Consider the following 24,085-nt stretch of genomic DNA (forward strand, 5'->3'; position numbering starts at 1 on the left):
CATCAACTGAAGAATGGTTAAACAAACTGTGATCTAGCCACAGAGCAGAGTATAACTCAAGTCAGAAAGGATGTTAGAACATGAATGGATGAACCTTGAAAACATCATGCTGTGACAGAAGCCGATCATAAAAAGACCACGTATATATCATTCCACTTAGATCAAGTGTATGGAATAGACAAATCTACAGAAACAGGAAGCAGACTAGTTGCCTAGGGCTGGAAGAGCTGGGGAAGATGAGGAGTGCCTGCTAATGATTACAGGAATTTTTGGGGGGTGGTGATGAAAATGTTCTCAAAATTATTATCATAATAACTGCATAACATGGGAGCACCTGGGTGGCTCAGCTGTTTGAGCATCCGACTCTTGGTTTCAGCTCAGGTCATGATCTCAGGGTTGTTGAGATCCGCACCTAGTGCAGAGTCTGCTCAAGATCTCCCTCTCCCTCTCCTTCTCCCCTCCCTCTGCTTGCTCTCTCTTAATAAATAAATAAAATCTTGAAAAAAAATTCATAACAAGGCAAACACACTAAACGCCACTGAATTGTACACTCAAAAGGATGAATTACATGGTTGTAAACTTTATCTCAAAAAAACTTAAAACACACAAACCTTTGATCATCATTTGCACTTTTTAATAGGTTGTTTCTAATTGTTCACTCTTATAAACAACACTCTGAAGCAAAGTCTACATTTATTTTTTTTTTAAGATTTTATTTATTTATTTGACAGACGGAGATCACAAGTAGGCAGAGAGGCAGGCAGAGAGAGAGGGAGGACGAAGCAGGCTCCCTGCTGAGCAGAGAGCCCGATGCAGAGCTCGATCCCAGGACCTGGGATCATGACCTGAGCCGAAGGCAGAGGCTTTAACCCACTGAGCCACCGAGGTGCCCCCAAAGTCTACATTTAAAACAATTCTACCGGTGCCAGCTTAACATGACTGCCAATTTGGTTATTCCATATTAAAAGCAGATTGATTATGCTATCTTCCAAAAGCCCTAAATCAGCATAAATTACTGAAATAACAGCTTGCTTTTTCATCCCATAGGTAAAATGTAATCTTCTGCCATTACTAGTAACTATTACTAAAATTTCTAAGAAGTTCAGTTCTGCCCAATTTCTTCCAAAGAGCTTAGCAGAAAAATAACTAAACCTGCTTTCAAAAGAGAAAATACTAAAATTCTAACTGTAGTTATTTTAAATTTTAAGATTCATTTTAAAACATCCCAAATTTTTTGTTTTCTTACTTCTTAACAGGTAAATGAAGAGGGTACAATGCTGTGACAGAAGCCGATCATAAAAAGACCACGTTTAAAGCTCTAACTTTAGGAGCCCCTAGGCAGGTCAGTCACTTAAGCATCTGCCTTCAGCTCAGGTCATGATCGCAGGGTCCTGGGATGGAGCCCATGAGCAGGGAGCCCACTTCTCCCTCTCCCCCTACCTCTCCCCCCACAACTTTCTCCCTTGCTCTGTGTTCTTCCTCTCTCTCTCAAATAATTTAAAAAAAAAAATAAAGCTCTAACTTTACTTATCAATTATCAGTAATCCTGCAAACATCATAAATTTAATTTTAAACATTTGAAATTTGTAATTGATGATGTCATGATCTGCAGAATAAAAAGAAAGCCCAGTTAGGCAGGATAATTAGAATACTATCCAAATTACTACTACTTGGTAATCTGTAGTGTCTACTGAGCTATTCCCAGCACCCTAAGAACATCTGGAACATTCAAAGCATCAATGTCAAAAAGGACTGCTAGTTCTGGGTGCTATTATTGAAATGACAACAAAATCTGGCATAATATAATTGGCATTTGGGTCTGTTAAGAACTTTGTGACTCTAACCTTCATTATCATTTAATGAAATTAAAATAACAAGAATAACTTCATACTTCAAACATTCACTTCACCTGAGACTATTATCTATAGAATAAAATCCAAAACCCCAACTCAAATAAAACATTTTTATATTCTTGTGTAAAAGATATTTTAGTATATTTTAACTTAAGATTCATTTTTATCTTTTTTGATTCATATAGGTTGAAAACAAAGTGCTATCAATGTATTATAAAACATATTTTCTTTGGATATATTTTCTTTTAAAATTACCTTTTTCTTTTCTTTAGATATTTAATCTAAGATCTACATATCTATCTAAATATCTAATCTAACTTTAGCCAAAACCTTTAATTACCTAAATAAACGATTTGTGTCATTGCATTTGAAAGTATTGTCCGAATCTTTTTTTTTAAATCAAATTTATACATATATGATCTCACTCATATGTGGAAATTAGGAAACAAGACAGAGGATCAGAGGAAGAGAGGAAAAAAATAAAACAAGATGAAATCAGAGACGGAAATAAACCATAAGACACTCTTAATCATGGAAAACAAAAGGCTCCTGGAGGGGAGGGAGTTTACGGGATGGGGTATCTGGGTGACAGACATTAAGGAGGGCATGTGATGTAATGAGCACTGGATATTATACAAGACTGACGAATTACTGACCTCTACCTCTGAAACTAATAATATATTACATGTTAATTAATTGAATTGAAATTTTTAAAGAAAAAGAAACTAAAAAAGAAAAATAAGATGATGGGCACCTGGGTGGCACAGTGGGTTAAGCCTCTGCCTTTGTCTCAGGTCATGATCTCACTGTTCTGGGACTGAGCCCTGCATCGGGCTCTCTGCTCAGCAGGAAGCCTGCTTCTCCTCCCTCTGTCCCTCCCACCTTCTCACTAGAGAGACAGGCGCACACACACTCTCTCTCTCAAATAAAATCTTGAAAATATGAATAAGTTCTGAGAAAAAAAAAATACAAACAAAAAAAACCTGATGAATCACTGAACTCTACCTCTGAAACTAAAAACGTATGTTCATTAATTGAATTTAATTTTTTAAAAAAGAAAAAAAAAATGTGTCAGAGGGTGACAGGTCCTACAGACAAAAGGAAAAATAGGGGCGCCTGGGTGGCTCAATGGGTTAAAGTCTCTGCCTTCGGCTCAGGTCATGATCCTAGAGTCCTGGGATGGAGCCCCACATCATCGGGCTTTCTGCTCTACAGGGAGCCTGATTTCCCTTCTCTCTCTGCCTGCCTCTCTGCCTACTTGTGATCTCTGTCTGTCAAATAAATAAATAAAATCTTTAAAAAAAAAAAAAAAAAAGGAAAAATAGAGTAGGTTGAGAAGGATCAACAGCACAAGAAGGTAAACTACCACAACAGGATAAATTTAGGTAGCCCTCATGAAGATAAAATCTGAATAAAGATTTGTGTTCTGTTCCTGTTTTATAACACATTGTTTCTGTTTTATGAGTATTTTCTATTAGCTTTTGAAGTTTTCTTCTGATTACTGATGCGCAGCCCATCAAAGTTCCAGGGTTTTTTGTTGCTATTGTTGTTTGATCATGGGTACTTTTCCCCTCAAACTTGCTTGGCAGTTTGTTAATCTTCAAAGAGAATGCACAAAAAATGTCCATGTGCACAGGCAGCGACTGTCGAGCTATTTGGCTTAAAGATGGTCATTTCAATGAAAAGAATACCAAACCTTCCATAATTCTAATTCTTTTCTGTCGGCTTGGTCTGTTTTCCTGGGAAAGAATTCTCCCATTTTCTGCTGAAGAATGTAAGCTTCTAACAGGAAATGGCGACAGGGACAGCAGTGGAAGGGAGTGGATGGAATCTCAGCCTTCAGTCTGTCGGGGGACCTTCCTCTTTGATACCTCACTACCGCTCCCCTCTGTGCTTGATGGGCCCCTAGTCCAAAGCTTCATGTGGCTTAATTTTTTAATAAACTTCCCACTTCCTGCCAAGGTAGGGAAGGGAGATCTCAGCTAATGGCAGGAGAGGTGGAAATCTGGAATTCTGAATGTTCCTCGGAAAGAATTTCAATCAATTCTGGGTGGGGTTTTTGAACCTCTAAGAAGCTAAAATGAGCTGGTTTCTCCCTGGTACCTCCCTTCCCTGCACCGAGCTTTCCATTTTCTCAGCTCTGCTAAGTCAAACACCACTGATCCATTAGCCTTCGATTACTCCTATCTTCCACCAGTTGCGATGTCCTCTTCCAAGCTCTTCGACTTTGTTAGCTTACACATTTTATAATCCTTCCTTACCATTTCAATGAGGTTCTAGGAAAATGCAAAGATAAATTACATGTGTTGTATCTACTAGGTTTAACTGAAAATCCCCCTTCTGCTTTGCAAAATGAAATTTTAAAAAGTATTATAACACTGGATCTTACTGGCACCCTATCAAAAACAAAAAATAACAATCACACAAAAGTTCCTTAGAATTCAAAAAAGAAAAAAGAAAATCTCTGCAAAAGAGACTATAGCCTACCTTGTCATATGCTGTCATTTACATGGTTAAGCCTTTAAAAAAGACAGGTTAGGGTTAATTAAACACAGTATAAAGTTTTACCTGTATGATTCTAGAAGATCCACTATTTCAGTCTGTCCAAAGTGTTTGGCCCAATCTAAAGCCATCCTGCAAAAATTCAAAGAGATCAAATTTTAAATAAATAAGTAAATAAAATAAAAAATTCTTAAAAAAGAGATCAAATTTAGACAGAGAAATAATGTTCTCAAATGTATAAAACCGAGTCAAAGGATTCATTCACCATTAGAGATGGACCAACAATTATTACACAATAGCTTTTAGTACAAAGACAAACACAAGAAATCAAAACCGGTATGTGGAGCTGTACAGAGACACAGCAAGAAGGGATGTGGTTTATACTTACCAGCCATTCGATGCTTTACTGTGAATGTTGGCTCCCATGCTAATTAACTGCTCTACTTGACTTGAAAAACCTCGCCCTGCAGCAACCATGAGGGCTGTTGCACTGGTTTCGCTATGCCTGTAATCAACTAAAGCAAGGAAAAGACAAATGCACGTTATATTTCCAAACTTTTCGATCATTTTCATCCCTTTTTAACTTAAATGAAAGAAATGAGTGTCAGGACAATCAACCTGGGACTGGCTCCTTCATCCAACAACACTGTAACAGTATTACATTACCCTGGACGCAGATCTATTATTAACGCACCCTTAGTCTAAACAGGATGGAAGAGGGATGACATTTGGAAGGTAGGAGAACAAGAGATAGTCGTTCAGCTGTCTCAAGCTCACCAGGGTGATGAGAACAAAAGAGGAAGGCTAGTAACTTGCAGAACCCTTAAATAATCTTCCTAGCCCAGATATTGTCTTGATCACCAAATGACAAGATATAATTAAAGAATTAAAAGTTAAGGTTCGGGTGCCTGGGTGGCTCAGTGGGTTAAGCCGCTGCCTTCGGCTCAGGTCATGATCTCAGGGTCCTGGGATCGAGTCCCACATCGGGCTCTCTGCTCAGCAGGGGGCCTGCTTCCCTTCCTCTCTCTCTGTGATCTCTTCCCTTTCTCTCTCCTACTGTGATCTCTCTCTGTCAAATAAATTTAAAAAAAAATAAAAAATAAAAAATAAAAATAAAAGTTAAGGTTCATCAGTAACTGGAAAAGAATGCTTAAGACTGCAAATGCAAAGTCCAAGACCATTTTTTGTTGTTCTTGTTTTGCTTTTATTCCCCCATCATTCCAGACTGTTACTTTCTGAGATGCTTAATGGAAATAACATTGGCAGAAAGTTTACTTCCCATAAAAGCCCTCCATGAGAAAAATAATTAAAGTTCTACTGAATTTAATTTCCTTCCTAGAATATATTTCTCAAGAAATGCAATCTATTATAATCAAATTACACCAAATTACAAAATTGGTGATTTTAAAAAGAAATCATCACTGGGAAAAAAAAAAAACTCTGCAGTAAAACTTAAAATAATCGCAAATGGGCAATTTTAATTTTCCATAAATACCCAATCATCCTCAGTGTTTAATAATACTCTAAAACTTGGTAACCATTATTAATATAAGTCAGTGGTTTTTCAAGTGGGGAGGACTTACAAGAGAATTACCTAAGGTTCCTTACTTCTGAAACCAAAGACGGCCAGGACTGACTCCTAGATTCAGAGTCAGTAGGTGTGGGATGGCCAGGAACATGTAGTTTTAAAATGGACTGAAAAGATTATGATCTGTACTCACTATATGAGAATTACTGCTTCAGCTGAATATTCGTTTGATAGCCTTGGAGAAAAGAACCAAAATGTGTGTATTTTGAGCAGCAGGGTGTAACTAAGTGTGGGTGTTTTAAAACATCCAACAATTCTTTAGTACTCCTCCCTTCCAGAGGTAGAGTCTAAGTTCCCTTCTTGAGTACGAGCTAAACCAAATGATTCACTCTAAAAGGTACGTATGGCTTCCTGCTTGCTTTCTCTCCTTCTTTTGACTCACTCACTAAGAAAGAAGCCAGCTGCCACATCCAGGGAAGATTAAGACAGCCAGCCCTATGAAGGGGTCTGGATGGCAAGACCTGAGGCCTTCTGCCAAAAGAGGAGACGAGACGACCTGAGGCCTCTTGCCAATAGCCACGTGAGTGAGCCTCTCGAAAGCAGACCCTGCAGTTCCCGTGAACCTTCAGACGACCAAAGCCTCAGACAAGAGCTCCACTACTACTTTATCAGTCACTAGAAGCCAGAACCGGTCTCAGATTCTTGAGTCTCAGGAACAATGTGAGACAACAAATGACTGAGGTGCTAAGGCTGGGAATCATTCGTCATGCAACAACAGAGGACTAGCATAGTAAGCATGACAGAGAATGCCTGTCTCACTAATTACTAGCTACTTCCACAGGATTCCACAGAGAAACTGATGGCATTAAAAAGAAACCTGCAAAGTAGGAGGTTTCCTGGATTACATGAAGCATTTTCAACTCTGGTGCTAATTAAGGGTTGAGATTTTAGAAGAGAAATAAAAAGATGGGAAGTCAGTAACTGTTCAAAGAGCTACCATAGCATTTTGTTCACTTCACACAGCTTCAGACATTAGAATCTTGCATTCTAGGGATGCCTGGGTGGCTCAGTGGGTTAAGCATCTGCCATCGGCTCAGGTCATGATCCCAAGGGTCCTGGGATCAAGTCCCACACTGGGCTCCTTGCTCAGCAGGGAACCCACTTGTGTTCTCCATCTCTCTCTTTCTCCCTGACAAATAAATAAATAAATAAAACCTTAAAAAAAAAATACTGCACTCTAGAAAACATCCAGTGAGAGAGGCCTGAGTGGCTCAGTCGGTTAAGCGTCTGCCTTCAGCTCAGGTCATGATCCCTGGGTCCTGGGATGGAGCCCCACATCAGGCTCCCTGCTCAGTGAGGAGTCTGCTTCTCCCTCTGCCTGCTGCCTCCTCTGCTTGTCCTCTCTCTCTATTTCTCTCTCTGACAAATAAAAAAATAAAATCCAAAAAAGGAAGGAAGGAAGGCAAGAGGGAAGGAAGGAAGAAAGGATAAAAAAAATGTCCAGTGAAACACTTATAAAAGATGAGTGGCCCAGAGACACCTAGCTGGCTCAGTCAGTAAAGCATGTGACTCTGACCTCGCGGTTGTAAGTTCGAGCCTCTGCCTTCAGCTTGGGTCATGATCTCAGGGTCCTGGGATCGAGCCCTGCATCAGGCTCTCTGCTCAGCGGGGAGCCTGCTTCCTCCTCTCTCTCTGCCTGCCTCTCTGCCTACTTGTGATCTCTGTCAAATAAATAAATAAAATCTTAAAAAAAATAATAATAATTACTTTAAAACAAATCTTTAAAAGAGAAAAAAGAGATGAGGAACCTGGATTCATAGGATATGACATCAAAGTAATAGCCTAGTAAACACTAGAGAAATATCTAGGAAGAAGGTCAAGAATAGGGTGCCTGGGTGGCTCAGTTGGTTGGGAAACTGCCTTCTTCTCAGGTCATAATCCTGGAGTCCCAGGATGGAGTCCCATATCAGACTCCTCCCTGTAGCCCCTCCCCCTTCTCATGCTCTCTCTCTCTCATTCTCTTTTAGAAAAAAAAAAAAAGGTCAAGAATAATGCTTCATAAATATACAAATATTTTAAAGCAACATGCCTCAGAGCTCAAATTTTCTTAACTTTCAATTAAGATGGCTAAGCTTTTTTCTGTGGGGGAAAAAAAAAAGACTGCCAGAGAACTGGAGATGAACAAATATCAACGTTTCCAAATACAAAAAATTTCAAAATACAGATAGATTATTTAATAACCAATAAGCTAGAAAAAAATAGAGCAATAGAAACCAAAATAAATTTACAAAGAATAAGAAAGACCATGGGGCGCCTGGGTGGCTCAGTCGTTTAGGCATCTGCCTTCAGCGCAGGTCATGATCATGATCCCAGGCTCCTGGGATCAAATCCTGCATCGGGCTCCCTGCTCAGTGGGGAGTCTGCTTCTCCCTCTGCCTGCTGTTCTGCCTTTATGTGCTCTCACTCTCTCTCTGTCAAATAAATGAACAAGCAAGTTTAAAAAAAAAAAAAACAAACAAACAAAAACAAGAAAGGCCAAAAGATCTTCCTTTCCTTCTTAAGAAGTTTGCTAGATTAGTAGATGAATGGAATTATAACCACTTGAACAACCACACCCAAATGTTGACCTAAAGCATACACAGCACTTCGTCAGTGACCCAGGCCTCTTGAGTTCATAACCTGAGAAAGTTTATTAATATATTAGGTAACAATTAGACTGGGGGGGGAGTTGTGAAACAAAAGCAATGGGCCGTTTAATTATGAGATTTAAACAGAACAAACAGAAAGTCTTAAACTAAAAAAAAAAAAAAAAATCAGAACAACAAGTAAATCATGGGAGGGATTCATTTATTAAAATCAGTTATTAAACAACAAAAAAAAAGAACTAGAAGTTTCAAAGGCAGTATGAATCAGTAAGACAATGTGGATGGCAAAGAGCTATCCTGACCACAGGCTGAATTACTGTAAGTAAAAAGTAGAGGTTTTTAGGCTGATTGACCTACTCAACTTGAAGGTAGTCATTAAGATTAACACTCAGGAAAGGACAGCATGCTTTTTAAAAAAGGACAAACTCCACATAACCTAGGCAGACAAAACCGCCTCTTTAGAAGACTAAACCGCATCTCACATTAAAGACAAACAGACGAAGTCAGGTCTGGTCAGCCCAGAAAATGAGAAAGCTGGAAGAATAACTATCTTCATACCTGAAGGTCTGTCAGGCATAAGCAGATACTAAATCTCCTCAATATCACCCCAAAGGCAGAAGAGGGTAGAAGCTATATAGGTAGATTTCACTTTACTCCTCAGAACATATAAAAAAATTAGCAGTTAAAAGACACCAAATTGGGAGGGAGACAAACCATAAGTGACTCTTAATCTCACAAAACAAACTGAGGGTTGCCGGGGGGAGGGGGTTGGGGAGAAGGGGGTGGGATTATGGACATTGGGGAGGGTATGTGATTTGGTGAGTGCTGTGAAGTGTGTAAACCTGGTGATTCACAGACCTGGGGATAAAAATATATGTATATAAAAAATATATGTTTATAAAAAATAAAAAAAAAATATAAAAATAAAAGAACTGTAATTTAAAAAAAAAAAAAAAAAAAAAAAGACACCAAATTTGAAAAATGTGTCCCAAAGGAAGGTAGTGAGCTTCCTATCACTAAACATATTCAAACAGATGAATGAATCATTTGATAGGATCCTTAGAAGTTGTATCATTTTTCAATAAATATTTATTGGGCACTTGCTACAAAACCTCTGGGGATAAGAGATGAGTAAAACAAACGAGGTTTCCCCCTCATGTCGTTTACATTCTAGTAGATGAGAAAAAGTAAGAAAGTAAGAAAAATTAAAAACATACACTGTCAGGTAATGAAAGTACAACAGTGAATAATACAGCGGGGTACAGAGGAAGAGTGAGAGAAGGGCCCAATTTCAGTAAAATGACCCCAAAGAGGCCTTGCTGAGAAGGCAAGACCCAGGCAGAGACCTACATGAAGTAGACATTGGGCTGTAAGATCATCTGTGGGGACGGCACTCCACGCACAAGAAACAACCAAAGCAAAGGCCCCCAGGTCAGAATGTGCTGATACGTGAAGAAGAGCTAGGAGGTAATAGTGGCAAAAGGTCCACAGTCGTAGAAAACGAGGTCCAAAAGGCAGTTAGAGAGACCCAGTCAGGGAAAAAGCTCTGATTTTTACTCAATGTGTAACTGAAAGCCACGGGAGAGTGGAAAGAAGGGAAGTAGCATGATGCCAGTTTTTTTGAAAGGATAACTCTGACTGTTTTCTGGAGAACAGACCAGAATGACTTAAGAATAAAAGCAGTTCACAGGCTTCAGTAATCGTCCCGGGAGGGAAATGTTGGCTTGGACTAGAATGGCAGCAGGAGGAGGAGCAAAATGGGGTCAGATTCAGGATTTAATTAGAAGGTAAAACCATCAGGACTTGCAAATGAATATGTGGAATATGAAAACAAAGTCAAGAACCACTTTATGGGGCACCTGAATGGCTCAGTTAAGCATCTGCCTTCAGCTCAGGTCATGATGCCAGGGTCCTGAAGACGGAGCCCCGTATAAGGCTCCCGGCTCAGTGGGGAGTCTGTTTTTCTTTCCCTCTCTTTTTGCCCCTTCCCAACCATGCACAGCACACAAGCTCTCTCTCTCAAATTAAATAAATAAAATCTTTTTTTTTTTTTTAATGACTTACTTCATGTTTTGTTGCCTCAGCAACCAGGTGAAAATTCAGTTTCAAAAAGTCTGGGATGGGGACGCCTGGGTGGCTCAGTTGGTTAAGCAGCTGCCTTTGGCTCAGGTCATGATCCCAGCGTCCTGGGATCGGGTCCCACATCGGGCTCCTTGCTTGGCAGGGAGCCTGCTTCTCCCTCTGCCTCTGTCTGCCATTCTGTCTGCCTGTGCTCGCTCTCTCCCCCTCTCTCTCTCTGATAAATAAATAAAATCTTTAAAAAAAAAAAAAAAGTCTGGGATGGCCAGGCACATGAATTTTTAAAGAAGTCTACAACCGATTATGATCACTTAAGAAACACTAAGGAGGGACGCCTGGGTGGCTCAGTTGGTTAAGCAGCTGCCTTCGGCTCAGGTCATGATCCCAGCGTCCTGGGATCGAGTCCCACATCGGGCTCCTTGCTCAGCAGGGAGCCTGCTTCTCCCTCTGCCTCTGCCTGCCATTCTGTCTGCCTGTGCTCGCTCTCTCCCCCTCTCTCTCTCTGATAAATAAATAAAATCTTTAAAAAAAAAAAAAAAGAAAGAAAGAAACACTAAGGAAAAGGCAGGTCAGGAGTGAAGTGAGAAGGGAACCAAAAGTTTTCTGGGGCATATCTAGTTTTATTCACCTAACAGACTCCCAAGGGGAGATGTGAAGTGATCAGGTGTACGCAGGTCAGGGGGAGGTCAGGACTGGAACAGTAAAATTAGGAGTCATCTTAAATAAATATTTAAAACTACGACTAGATGAGATCCACATAAGATGTAAGTATAAATAGAAGCAACACCAAAGGACTGAGGCCTGGGCCATTTCATATTTAGAAGTCAGGAAAAAGAGGGAAATTCTGCCAAAGAAACCAAGAAAGGAAAAAGAGGGAAATTCTGCCAAAGAAACCAAGAAGTTCCAGCAAGGGAGACAAGAGAGAAGAAAATAAACCAAGCATGGAATATTAAGGTTAACTGAAGAAAATGTTTCAAGAAAGATGTGATCAATAATAATTATAATAAAAATAATGTTGAGAAGTGAGGGGACATCTAAATCCTTTTCAGTACTGACCTTCTATGGTCTTTTATTCTGTCTTTTGCCTAGAAGCCTTCAGGGCTCTGAAACTGACCTCTGGTTACCAACATCCACCATAATCAACTAATAAAATCAGGATAGGTCATTAGTGAAAACACATCATACGACAAAAAGCATATGCATATGAATTTGCACTTGAGCTTATATAATTAAAGGTAGGCTGAAATTCTCCATTTACTAAACACAAAATCCAAACAAAGTTATTAACCTTTCTTTTCCTTCCTTTTTCGAAATTGCAAATTACTTAAAAAACCCAAGATATTCCCGTGGGAGGGAAGGGGTGTATATTTATATGCACAACACATATACACAAAAATACTGCTGCACATAAATCATATATTCACAGACCCCATATAACCCTTCTGGAGACAACTGGATTAAGAATCCCAAGATTTGGGGCACCTGGGTGGCTCAGTGGATTAAAGCCTCTGCCTTCAGCTCAGGTCATGATCCCAGGGTCCTGGGATCAAGCCCCACATTGGGCTCTCTGCTCCGCAGGGAGCCTGCTTCCTCCCCTCTCTCTGCCTGCCTCTCTGCCTATTTGTGATCTCTGTCTGTCAAATAAATAAATAAATAAAATCTTTAAAAAAAAAAAAATCCCAATATTTAGGGGCATATGACTGACTCAGTTGGTAGAGCATGGGACTCTTGATCTCAGGGTCATGAGTTCAAGTCCCACATTGGGTATAGAACTTACTTTAAAAAAAAAGAATCCCTGATTTGACACAACAAATATTTATTTATCCTACTATGCTAATAAGATCCTGATTTGTCCATGTGAATAAGTACTCCCAAAGAACAAATTATTGGTTATGAACAAAAAAATGTAGTACATACACTTCGAATTAAATTACACTTCCACTATAAATAACCATAAAAGTGATAAAAATATGTTTTAAGAAATAACACGTACCACTAACATTTTCAGTTAAAATAAGGTGAAAGACCTGAGCGAAGGCATCGACATCTTTATGCAGCCATATGTCAGAGAGACAAGCATCCATTTCCTTTATTAACCATGGTTCAAGGCAATTCACATCTTTTTCTGTCTTTAAAAAAAAAAAAAAAAAAAAAAGCAAAGATTATAAATTACCTAACAGCTTAACCTTTATGTGCAAAGTATGTGAGATGACCACAATGGCCACAAGAACTACTAACCACATATTACAGTGTCAGCTTTACCATAAAAGTTTCTCATCTCAACACAAACATTCCACTTATAACACGGTATTTTGTTCTAACATTTACCTTTTATCTGGGAATGGGTTTGTAAACAAAGGAGTATGATTCAGTCAAAATATTATCTAAATGTTCTTCTGGCAGAACGCTGTGAAACATACCTACCCCAGTGGTTCTCTCTCCCAGCTGCACACCAGAGGGACCACCCCTTGTGTTTTTCAACACTGATGTCAGGTCCCACCCCACGGCCAGTTCGTTAGAACCTCTGCTGATGCAGGCCACATTCTACAGGGCTTTATAAGTTCCTGAGGTGATGATTGTGCACAGCCAGGCTTAAGAAACACGAATCTATTGGTCCAAATGCCATTCACTGAGCCAGAAGGATGTTCCCCATACTACATAACAACTTTTAAACATTCTGCACAAGCGTTTTTAGGAACATGTAGAGTTCATTTGGACGCATTAGAACTTAAAACATATCTGTTTAGGGGCCTGCATGTGTACCTTCTCATGCTCAAAACAATTAAACATTCTCTAAAAAGTCCACGGGCCCAGCAACAGTTTGCATCACACTCATCACCAATGCCTTTTAAAGAATTCTAAGCCAAAATGAAAGACCCGAAGGTGCCTAGGAAACCAGCTAGTTCCAGTTTTCAAACAGATTCCATGAAACCCAAGGTAGCAGAGGCCCCACCGACGGATGGGGGTGGACACTGAGGGTGAGCACGCACGGCTTCCATGAAATATTTCATGTGTAAAAGATTCTGTAGAAAAAAAAAAAAAAAAACAGAAAAAAGAAAAGGAGCAGAGAAGAGACTGAGGTCTGTAGTGTGTAACTGATTTTACAAAGTCACACAGCGGGTTGGTGGATTATGTGCTCTAGTATCAACAGTCCTTCCTCAACTTTCTCTTAACTGAGCCTATCAGCCATTGTTTAGCTCACAGGTTCTTAAACTTTTGAGATGACAAAATATCAGACAATGATAATGTATTACGCATAATATCTATAACTATTTCCCTCAAAAAATTTATTTTATTGAAATAATTTAAACTGAAAATAAAACAATAAAAGATGCTGCATTAATTGCCCCAAAAAAGTACATTAGAAAGTTGTTCTGAGGGCACCTGGGTGGCTCAGTTGATTGAGTGACTGCCTTCAACTCAGGTCATGATCCTGGAGTCCTGGGAACGAGTCCTGTATTGGGCTCCCTGCTCAGCGGGAAGCCTGCTTCTCCCTCTGACCTTCCCACACTCACGCTCTCTCTCTCTCTCTATCATTCTGTCCCTCTCAAATAAAATAAAATCTTAAAAAAAAAAAAAGTTGTTCTGAAAAATATGTTGTAGCCTAAGATAAACTAAGAGAATCACACAGTAGTAATCCAGTAACAATTATAATCTCGTAAGATGTTAATTTAAACTGTATGATTTTCATTCAAAATATCAATGTGAAACCAATGAGGTCTTACCAACTGGCTGAAGACAGCATCACCACCGTCATCCAATAAATCATACTCTTCAGTCACACTGGGAACAGTTCTCTGCCTCTGAGACTCAGACTTGAAAGTATTCTCTTGAGCTGAATACCATTCTGTAAGGGTGGTTTGCTGTTTCTCTTCTAAATTAATAACAAAAGAAAGAGTAAGCAGATAAAAGTTTCAACTGGGGGAATATATGCCTTTGTTTAAAAAAATTAACTGAAGGGGCGCCTGGGTGGCTCAGTGGGCTAAGCCGCTGCCTTCAGCTCAGGTCATGATCTCAGGGTCCTGGGATCGAGTCCCATATCGGGCTCTCTGCTCAGCGGGGAGCCTGCTTCCCTCTCTCTCTGCCTGCCTCTCCATCTACTTGTGATTTCTCTCTGTCAAATAAATAAATAAAATCTTTAAAAAAATAAAAAAAAAAAAAAAAAAAAAATTAACTGAATTTGAAAAATACTTAAACATTGGCCTAATTTTGAAGTTACTTTTTCAAAATACATTAACAAGAAACGTTCAGTAAAATTTGTCACACTGTTCCTTAAGGACATATGAAACTGCTTCAAAACATCTAGTTCACGTTATTAGTGAGAAGTTTACTCCTAAGTGAGTCCAAATTCAAATAACAGTATTTAGCCATACACTAAATACTGCTTAAATCAGCGACTAACATTCATAGAGCACTTTGTGAAAACCAGTTTACTGAACTTCTACACCATGCCAGTTGCTTGAGATAATAGTTACACACCGTCTTCACCTTCAAAAATTTATAGAACTACTAGTTTCACGATCTGCATATTACTACTTCAGCACTGCTCTGTGAAACAGGCACAGCAAACTGCTTTTCTTCAAGTGGAGAATCCAAAGAACTTAAGATATCTGGCCAAGGTCATACAGACTACAAACAAAGGAATCAAAGCTTGAAGCCAAATCTTCTATCATGATTAATGTAATTACAAGTCAGCAAAAAAGGAATCTCACCCTAACTCAAAAGCTGAGAGACACTGTTAAGTCATGAGAAAAGATGTAGTAATGGACAAATAAAGCTAAATTTTAAGTTCAGATGCAACTCATAACAAAATCGAGGGGCGCCTGGGTAGCTCAGTTGGTTAAGCGTCTGACTCTCAATGTCCACTCAGGTCATGATCTCAGGGTTGTGAGATCAAGCTGAGCGTGGAGCCTGCTTGGGATTCTCTCTCCCCCTCTTCCTCTGCCCCTCCACAGCCTCCGCCCCCTCACTAAGGATCACTCTCTCAGAAAAAAAAAAAAAAAAAGAAATCAAGATTTGAAGCCTTGACATTTGTATCAAAGATGAGACTGTCATTACTCACATGCTACCCTTTTCCATCCTTCCCGCCCACTCCCCACTCCCGTCCCATGAGCTCTGCTATGGCATACTGCACTCTTACCCCCCTACCCCGTGGCCCATCACAGATGGGGCAGCACCTACCCCTGTGCCTCCTTACAACACTGGTTGCATCTCTGAATACAGACACGCTCCTCCTCAACCCTGGCATCCACTGTCAATTCCTCTCCACAGATCACAATTTATGGGCATAAACCACAATGTAGTAAGTACACTTGCGACAGAATTCTAATATACTATTATATGATTATATACAAAGGAAAAACACTTTCAAGTGTCCTTGCACCTCCACAGTCGAAGACTCTAAAAATTGTATCAATAGTACTTTAGTATTTGTTTGATAAAAAGCTTACCTCGTTGTTTTTCCTTTTTGTACTTTAACATTTCTTTGTTTGTGTATCCAGTAGTTCTTAAGATGTCTTCCAGAAACATTTCTTTCACTTCAAATGGTCTTCCCTGTACTAAACGACAGGAATACTTTAAAGAGTCCATTTGCATCTTAGAGATAATGCACACAAAAACATGAAAATCCTGAGTTAATGAACCTGAGTATAAAATCCAAAAGCAATTCCACAGGGCAAGTGATCCTCATGATATTGTCCTTTAAACCTAATTCTGATTTTTATGTTCCAAAACTACTCATTCATTCATTTCTTCCAGGGCGTATGTGTCTGCCATCATGCTAAGCACCAGGAATACAAATCATAAGAAGGACAGCTGCCTCCGAATCTCCTAAAGCTTACATGCTAGCAAAGGAGACAAACATCAATTCAAAAATCCAGAATACAAATGTAAAAACAGAGTTGTAATAAGTCCTCTCAGAGAGAAGGACAAGATACCATGACATAAAGGGGGGTCTGAAGGAATTTAGAAAATCATCCTCTTAGAGAAGATGAGGACCAAAAGAAAGGGTAAACAAAATACTGAACTAACAGGAGAGGAGTGTACAATGAGGAGAACAAAAGTACATGCGAACATCCTATGTTGAGAAAGAAACTAAACAGCCAAGCTGGTTGGAACATGGCGAGAACAGGGAGAAAGAAGGGACTGCAATTTTAGATGAGGCAGGAGGAACAGGTAAGTTTGGTTTTTTTGGGTTTTTTAAGTATTTTATTTATTTATTTGACAGAGAGAGAGAGATCACAAGTAGGCAGAGAGGCAGGCAGAGAGAGGGGGGAAGCTGGTTCCCCGCCGAGCAGAGCCTGATGTGGGGCTCGATCCCAGGACCCAGAGACCATGACCTGAGCTGAAGGCAGAGGCTTATTAACTCACTGAGCCACCCAGGCGCCCCGAACAGGTAAGTTTTATTAAGGATTTAGGTCTTCATCCTGAGGTAAAAGTTATCCAAAGTCTTCAGATTAAGAAAGTGTTCAACATTCTCAGAATTCCATGTCAGAAAAGGCCACTCTAGCTGCAATGGAGAGCAGAGATTTAAAAGAGAGCAGAAGGGATGGAACAGACTGGGTTATCATTCTGATAATTCACATGAAAGAGAACAACATTTGAATGAAACTGGTGCTGATAAAAATGAACATGAGACAGACTCTAGAGATAGTCAGGAAGTAAAATCCATGAACCCAACACTAAATTGGATGTGAGGGAACAATACAAAGCGTCAACCATGTTTCTTCGATGTCTGGCTCACAAAACTGGGTAGATAAGGTCATTCTCTGAGGTAACAAGAAAAGCTGAAAGCAACAGTTTGGCCAGTCAGAGTTGGAGTTTGGTTTCAGATGTGTCAAACATGAGATGCCAAAATGAGCTTTCAGTTAGCAGACACACACATTTTATGTGTCTCATCATCTAAGAATATTACGAGAAGAAAGACAGGTTTGTGACTTAGGTGACTAGGTTGATGGTATGATTTACTAAAAGGGGCAACACATGAGAAGTAGATTTTGTAGAACAGATTAAATATTTAGCTTGGGACTTATTAAAAAATGGTCTGCTTATAAGACATCTAAGCCCAAAGCTCTGGAGAACAACTTCAATTGGAAATGAGGATTTAGGAGTCATGAGTTTGAAGAAGAAAGTAGAAGCCAAGGGCATGAATGAGAGCTTCCAGGGAAACCACTGGTGTGTCTCCAGTACCTAGGAGTACAGAGCAGGAAAAAAGAGGAAAAACAAAATAAAGAAAAGAAGGGAAGGTGAGTAAGGAAGAGAAAAAAAATGGGTCAAGGGAAGAATGCCAATAAAATACCAACAAACAACCACACAAAGGAGACCATGAAAGTATGGACCCTAATGCAGAATGCAAGAATTAGGAGGCAGTACTGTCAAGTAAATTATGGGATGAGAGCATTTCACACACAATAAAGGGGGAAGCCAACCATGAGAAATACACAAAACTCAAGATCTTTGTGTAAAACTGAAATTGTAGGCTTGGCAATTAAGTCAGTATCAAACAACACCTGTAATAATACAAAAGAACAGCCTCATGCACTACAGAAATACATATAAATCATTTCAGCTCTTCTGAAAAAGTACAGTGGCAAATTCTATGAAAATTAAAAACAGATACACTCTTTTTACACAACACTGTTACTTTCAGGAATCTCTCCCTAGGATTAAGAGCACCAGTATATAAGGATATACACAGAAGGATGTTTATTACAACACTGTTTATGGTCAGGGGAAGAGTTAGGACCAATCAGTGTCTGAAAATAAATGGTTAAATAAATCATGGTACATTCGTATTATGAAATATTAAAGCAGCTGCTTCAAATAATGAACTACATCTGCAACTATGACACTGGAGGGCTTTTCAGGATGTGACGTCATATGAATAAAGCAAATTGCAAAATAATGTAGAAGGCATGTGCTCATTTCGCTCAAACCAGTTTAGACACATGTACATGGATGTGTCTGATATGTCATGAGCACGGGGAGCATAAGAAAGGACATACACGAGGCTTTAGCCTCAAGTCATATCAGCAAAGTAGGCCATAAACTGGAAAGAGGGTGGGGCAATTTTGAACCTCTCTCTTATATTTGTACTGTGTCACTGAGGCAAAGACACATGACTTATTCAATTTTTAAGGAAGAATTTAATAATTTGTTTTTTTAAAGATTGGTGTCAAAACCAGTTTGGATTAAAGGACAGGACAAAAGTGAAAAGGCAGCCTATGTTGAAGTACACAGGAAGTAAACATGGGAGCGCAGACTACTCTTTCAAGGAGTCTAGCAACAAAGGGGAAACAAGAGGACAGAATTAAAGGAGGATAAAGGACCAAAATAAAGTACATGTCCTTTTAAGACTAGAGAAGTGCCCTCACAACAGTCCCACAGAGTCTAGACAAAACTCTAGAGAGATTTTTGAGGCATACCTCATAGAAAACAGAAATGGATGCTCCTACCTCAGGCCATTCCCCAGCTCCTAGTACAGTAAATATAATCAGGCCTAAAAAGTATACTTTCATGAAAATCCTAGAAGAAATCTGATCGTTTAACTTACTATGTATCACTGGACAACTTCCAAAATATCTTATAAAAAGATTTACATCCAAGGCGGCACTAGAAAGAATAAGTTTCAAAGTTGGGTGCTTTTGCAACAGATCTCTTAACTTTGTAAGTAAAAAATCACTAAATCGATCTCTTTCATGTACTTCATCCTGCAATATACAAAACCATGGAATAGTTAAAACATTATGGATGACAAAGACTTTAAAAGTACAGAACCATAGGTTTTATAATAATTCAAATTTAATGTGAATAAATCCAATCAGTACTCATGAAAATTTTGTATTATGGATAATGCAGAAATAATCAGACATCAACAACCACCATGGGTAACAAAGCACCACCTCCCAGAGGATATAAAGGACAAACTACAACAAATTCTGAAGTACTGGAGCCTACCGTATTTTTAATACATATAAAATGTATTTAAATATGCTTCTAGGCACGCCCAGTGGCTCAGTCAGTTAAGCTGTTGCCTTCGGCTCATGTCATGATCCCAGGGTCCTGGGATCAAGTCCCGAATCAGGCTTCTTGCTCAGCAGGAAACCTGCTTCTCTCTCCACCTCTGCCTACAACTCTGCCTGCTTATGCACACTCTCTCTCTCTCTCTCTCTCTCTCTGACAAATAAATAAATAAAATCTTTTAGATAAATAAATAAATAAGCTTCCATTAGCATTGGGGAATTGGTGCACCCTTTGGTTTGAAAGCACACAACTAGTAAGTTTCCAAAAGCTGCTTACTGCAAACTTATACAACTTAATCTAATGTTTTTCTGACACAAACTGGATAAAAACTTAGAATTTTTTAATAAGGTGGTAATTCATCCACTTCATCAGTAGCTACTTAATTTAGCAGCTGAATTATGAAGTTAAATGACTCCAAAGTGTACCCCAAAGCCCCACATCGGACTCCCTGCTCGGCAAGGAGCCTGCTTCTCCCTCTCCCACTCCCCCTGCTTGTGCTCCCTCTCTTGCTGTCTCTCTGTCCAATAAATTAATAAAAACTTTAAAAAAAAAAAGTGTACTCCAAGACTAGGAAATACACAGTAGCTAAAATGAGGAATCAGATGACTAAGCACAGAAAAAAGGAAACTTTCACCATTCTGGGAAATGCTAAATACATGTATCATTTTCTCATATAAAAAGCACTTTGGAAAAACTTACCTACTTATTTATTTGCCCTCATAAAACCTAAATTCTTACTGATAGTAAGAATATCTCTACTTAATACAAATATTTATGTCTAACAATTACAGGCAATAGAAAGCAACCTAATTATAACAGCTGTTTAAAAGAATTGGTTCTCATACATATCCTGTCCTAAAAATGTCATTACATATTCAACGTTCTAAGCAATCTGAGTTGTATATGACAAACTTGGCAATATTCTTACCACTATAACATGTGTCACAGTTGACAATGTACTATCTCCTGCCATCAACGTACGAAGCAATACACCATTAGTGCAAAATGTCAGAAGTGTCTTTGGAGAAACCCTTTTTAAAAAAATAAAAATAAAGCATGCAATTACAACTCCTACATGTAATGAAAGCAGGATCACATTAAATGTTAGTCTCATATGCACTTTAATAAGGGTTACTTAAGGTTATTAATATAATGGCAAACTGGTATGCATGCTTTATGACCCAAGTTATGTGAAATATGTCTTTCATACTTGCTAATCTTACAAAATTTTTATTAACAGACTTTAATTAATTATTTTGTTAAGGAACCATAAATAGATTTTTTTTTAAAAACCTTTAACACTTTTTGCTCAGAGGAAAAAAGTATATCATAAATGAGCAGCTTTTTGAATTACTACATCCAAACTACAGAGAGCAAAGAAACAGTATACTGATCAAGAAGGTACTACTAGTACCCCTTCTAAAAATTAATTCTGTTACTATCATTTATTGTTTACTATAAACTTCATATCAAACCTGGGCTCTAGCTGCTTTTACTGGCCCCATTTTATAGATGAGAAAACTGAGGTTCAGAGAGGTAAAATTAACTAGTATTTAATTATAAAACTATGAAACGGGATTTGGAACTACGGCCCAACTCTTTTTTAACCTATGTATTCAAAACCTTACTAAGTTCAGTCATGACCTCAATATCTTATCAAAGACTTTCTTGAAGCAAAATGATCATCTAATTTTTTAACCAACATATCCTCTGTATTTAAGTGAAATATAAATATTAGTCTTTTTGAAGAATGATCAAAGATAGGCTATCGGAGAACCAGCATTACCTGCTTTCTAATCGGATCTGATATCCAATTGTTTGACCAATCCTTTCTCTTCTCTCTGCAGCAACTCTTTCGGCCACAGCAATTGCGGCTAACCGTCTTGGCTGGGTACAAAATATACGGCAGGGAATACCATTTTTAAAGCAATCATCTAAAAGGAACTGAGGAATCTGAAATGAAAGTTTTAAAGTCCTATAAGATGACATGATTATACACCCAGAAAGTCCAGTGGAAAAAAATACTGGAACTAAAGCAAAGTTCTGTAACATGTCCTAACATAAAATAATCTTAAAATCAACAACTTTGATATAACTTCTAACAATCGACTAGAAAATATAGTTTTAGAAGATCTTATTTACAAGAGACACTAAAATATTAAAAACAAATTTATATATAGAGCGCCTGGGTGGCTCAGTTGGTTAAGCATTCAACTTTTGACTTTGATTTTTGGCTCAGGTCATGATCTGAGGTATAAAATCCAGCATTCTTGTCGGGCTGTGTCCTAGGGGTAGAGCCTGCTTAAGATTCTCTCTCTCTCTCCCACTGCCCCTCGCCCACCCTCTCATTCTAAAATAAAATTTTTAAAATTCATATAAAAACATTGATTCTTATAAAATTCATATAAAAACATTGATTCTTCTCCTACCCACTTAAGTGGGTAGGAGAAGAATCAATGAAACAAGATGGGATTGGGAGAGAGACAAACCATAAGTGACTCTTAATCTCACAAAACAAACTGAGGGTTGCTGGGGGGAGGGGGGTTGGGAGAAGGGGGGGTGGGGTTATGGACATTGGGGAGGGTATGTGCTTTGGTAAGTGCTGTGAAGTGTGTAAATCTGGCGATTCACAGACCTGTACCCCTGGGGATAAAAATATATGTTTATAAAAAATAAAAAAATTATTTAAAAAAATTTCATATAAAAACAGTTAACTCTTGCACAAAGAAGACTATAAATTACAAATAAAGAAATACGACACAATCTTGAGTGGAAATAATCAGTAATTGCAAAAATGTCAATTCTCCCCAAATTATGAGACTGACTCACGACTCTCCCCAAATTATCTATGAAATAAATGAAACAATAATCCAAATTCCATTGGAATTTTTAAATAGTGAAAAGCCTAAAGAAAACCAAAACAGCCTAATACTGGGATTGTAGGAACCTTTCTACACTCAATTCAAACAGGTCAGAAAGACAAAAAATTAAGTCTTTCCCACCCCACCACTATCAGTAGTCTCCAAAAAAGTAATTACTATTTCTTATGAATGCTTTTGGGGGGAAAGTATTCACACAATTTAAAGTATTTGTGTATATAAACAGGTTTTTATTCACATAAAGTGATTACTGTACTAAATGTTTATAATTTGCAGATTTCCCTTAACATGCAGATCTACCCACTCCACTCTAATAGCTGTATATTCCATCCTACGGATGTGCTGTAATTTAACAAGTATCATGTTAAATTATCTCCAGTTTTTTAGATTATTACTGATGCTTGTTATTTTAAAAAGTGTGCAGTGAATACCTATCTTCACAAACGTTTGCATATATATTATATATATGTGTGTCAAGTGAAAGAGTATCTAAATTTAATTTGGACAGAAGCATCACCAAAGTGCCCTTCCAAAACAATTTATACTTATATCCATAAAATAGAAAATGCTGTTTCCCCAACACCTACTCAAATATTGATATCATCAACTTTTTAATTTCTGCCAATCTGATAGTTGAAAAAAATTTTTTTTAAGATTTTATTTATTTATTTGACAGAGAGAGATCACAAGTAGGCAGAGAGGCAGGCAGAAAGAGAGGGGAAGCAGGCTCCCTGCTGAGCAGAGAGCCCGACGTGGGGCTTGATCCCAGAACCCTGAGATCATGACCTGAGCGGAAGGTAGAGGCTTAACCCGCTGAGCCACCCAGGCGCCCCATGATAGTTGAAAATTTTAATTGTTCTTTTGATTTCATCTCTTTAACTGTGAATGAGAGAGAACTTCATTTTATGCATGTCTTGGCCTCTAGGATCTTTTTTAATTTAACTAGTTTATCCAGAAGTGTAAAGGAACCCAAATTAAGAAATATTTAAAAAGATAAGATAGTAAAGAGGAATACTATGCTACACATTGTAAAACTACAAAAAGCAAAAAGAAGGATCTTGGCACAAAAATAGATAACTAAAGATAAAACAAAAAGTTCCAGGGGCGCCTGGGTGGCTCAGTGGGTTAAGGCCTCTGCCTTCGGCTCAGGTCATGATCCCAGGGTCTTGGGATCAAGCCCCACATCGGGCTCTCTGCTCAGTGGGGAGCCTGCTTCCCCCTCTCTTTCTGCCTGTCTCTCTGCCTATTTGTGATCACTGTTAAAAAATAAATAAAATCTTTTAAAACACACACACACACACACACACACACAATTCCAGAAACGGAGCCAGGTACTATAGAAACTTAGTATTTGATCAAAAGTGGTACCCTAACTAAAAGGGGAAAGAATAATTAAGTAAAAATTATATTGGAACAACTAAATAATAACATGAGGAAAACAGTGAGATTCCTACCTGATATGATATTATAAATTCCAGATGGACTTTTTAAAACTTTAGTATAAAAATACTAGAATAAGGGCGCCTGGGTGGCTCAGTGGATTAAGCCACTGCCTTCGGCTCGGGTCATGATCTCAGG

General features: G+C 38.5%; 1 protein-coding gene across 5 annotated transcripts in view; it reads right to left on the bottom strand.

The window, feature by feature from the left end:
• Positions 1–24,085, bottom strand: part of YTHDC2 (YTH N6-methyladenosine RNA binding protein C2) — a 77,164-nt gene that overhangs the window by 35,772 nt on the left and 17,307 nt on the right. For all 5 annotated transcript variants that reach the window (XM_059175843.1, XM_059175842.1, XM_059175841.1 and 2 more), the window contains 8 exons: positions 21,415–21,581; positions 20,557–20,659; positions 19,159–19,315; positions 16,058–16,165; positions 14,333–14,481; positions 12,601–12,736; positions 4,744–4,870; positions 4,422–4,487 (listed from right to left, as the gene is read on the bottom strand). In XM_059175843.1, the coding sequence (XP_059031826.1) occupies positions 4,422–4,487; positions 4,744–4,870; positions 12,601–12,736; positions 14,333–14,481; positions 16,058–16,165; positions 19,159–19,315; positions 20,557–20,659; positions 21,415–21,581 (1,013 nt within the window). The remainder of the gene's footprint in view (positions 1–4,421; positions 4,488–4,743; positions 4,871–12,600; positions 12,737–14,332; positions 14,482–16,057; positions 16,166–19,158; positions 19,316–20,556; positions 20,660–21,414; positions 21,582–24,085) is intronic.

The sequence above is a fragment of the Mustela lutreola genome, chromosome 5 (assembly GCF_030435805.1).
Source record: "Mustela lutreola isolate mMusLut2 chromosome 5, mMusLut2.pri, whole genome shotgun sequence".
Classification (NCBI taxonomy): domain Eukaryota; kingdom Metazoa; phylum Chordata; class Mammalia; order Carnivora; family Mustelidae; genus Mustela; species Mustela lutreola.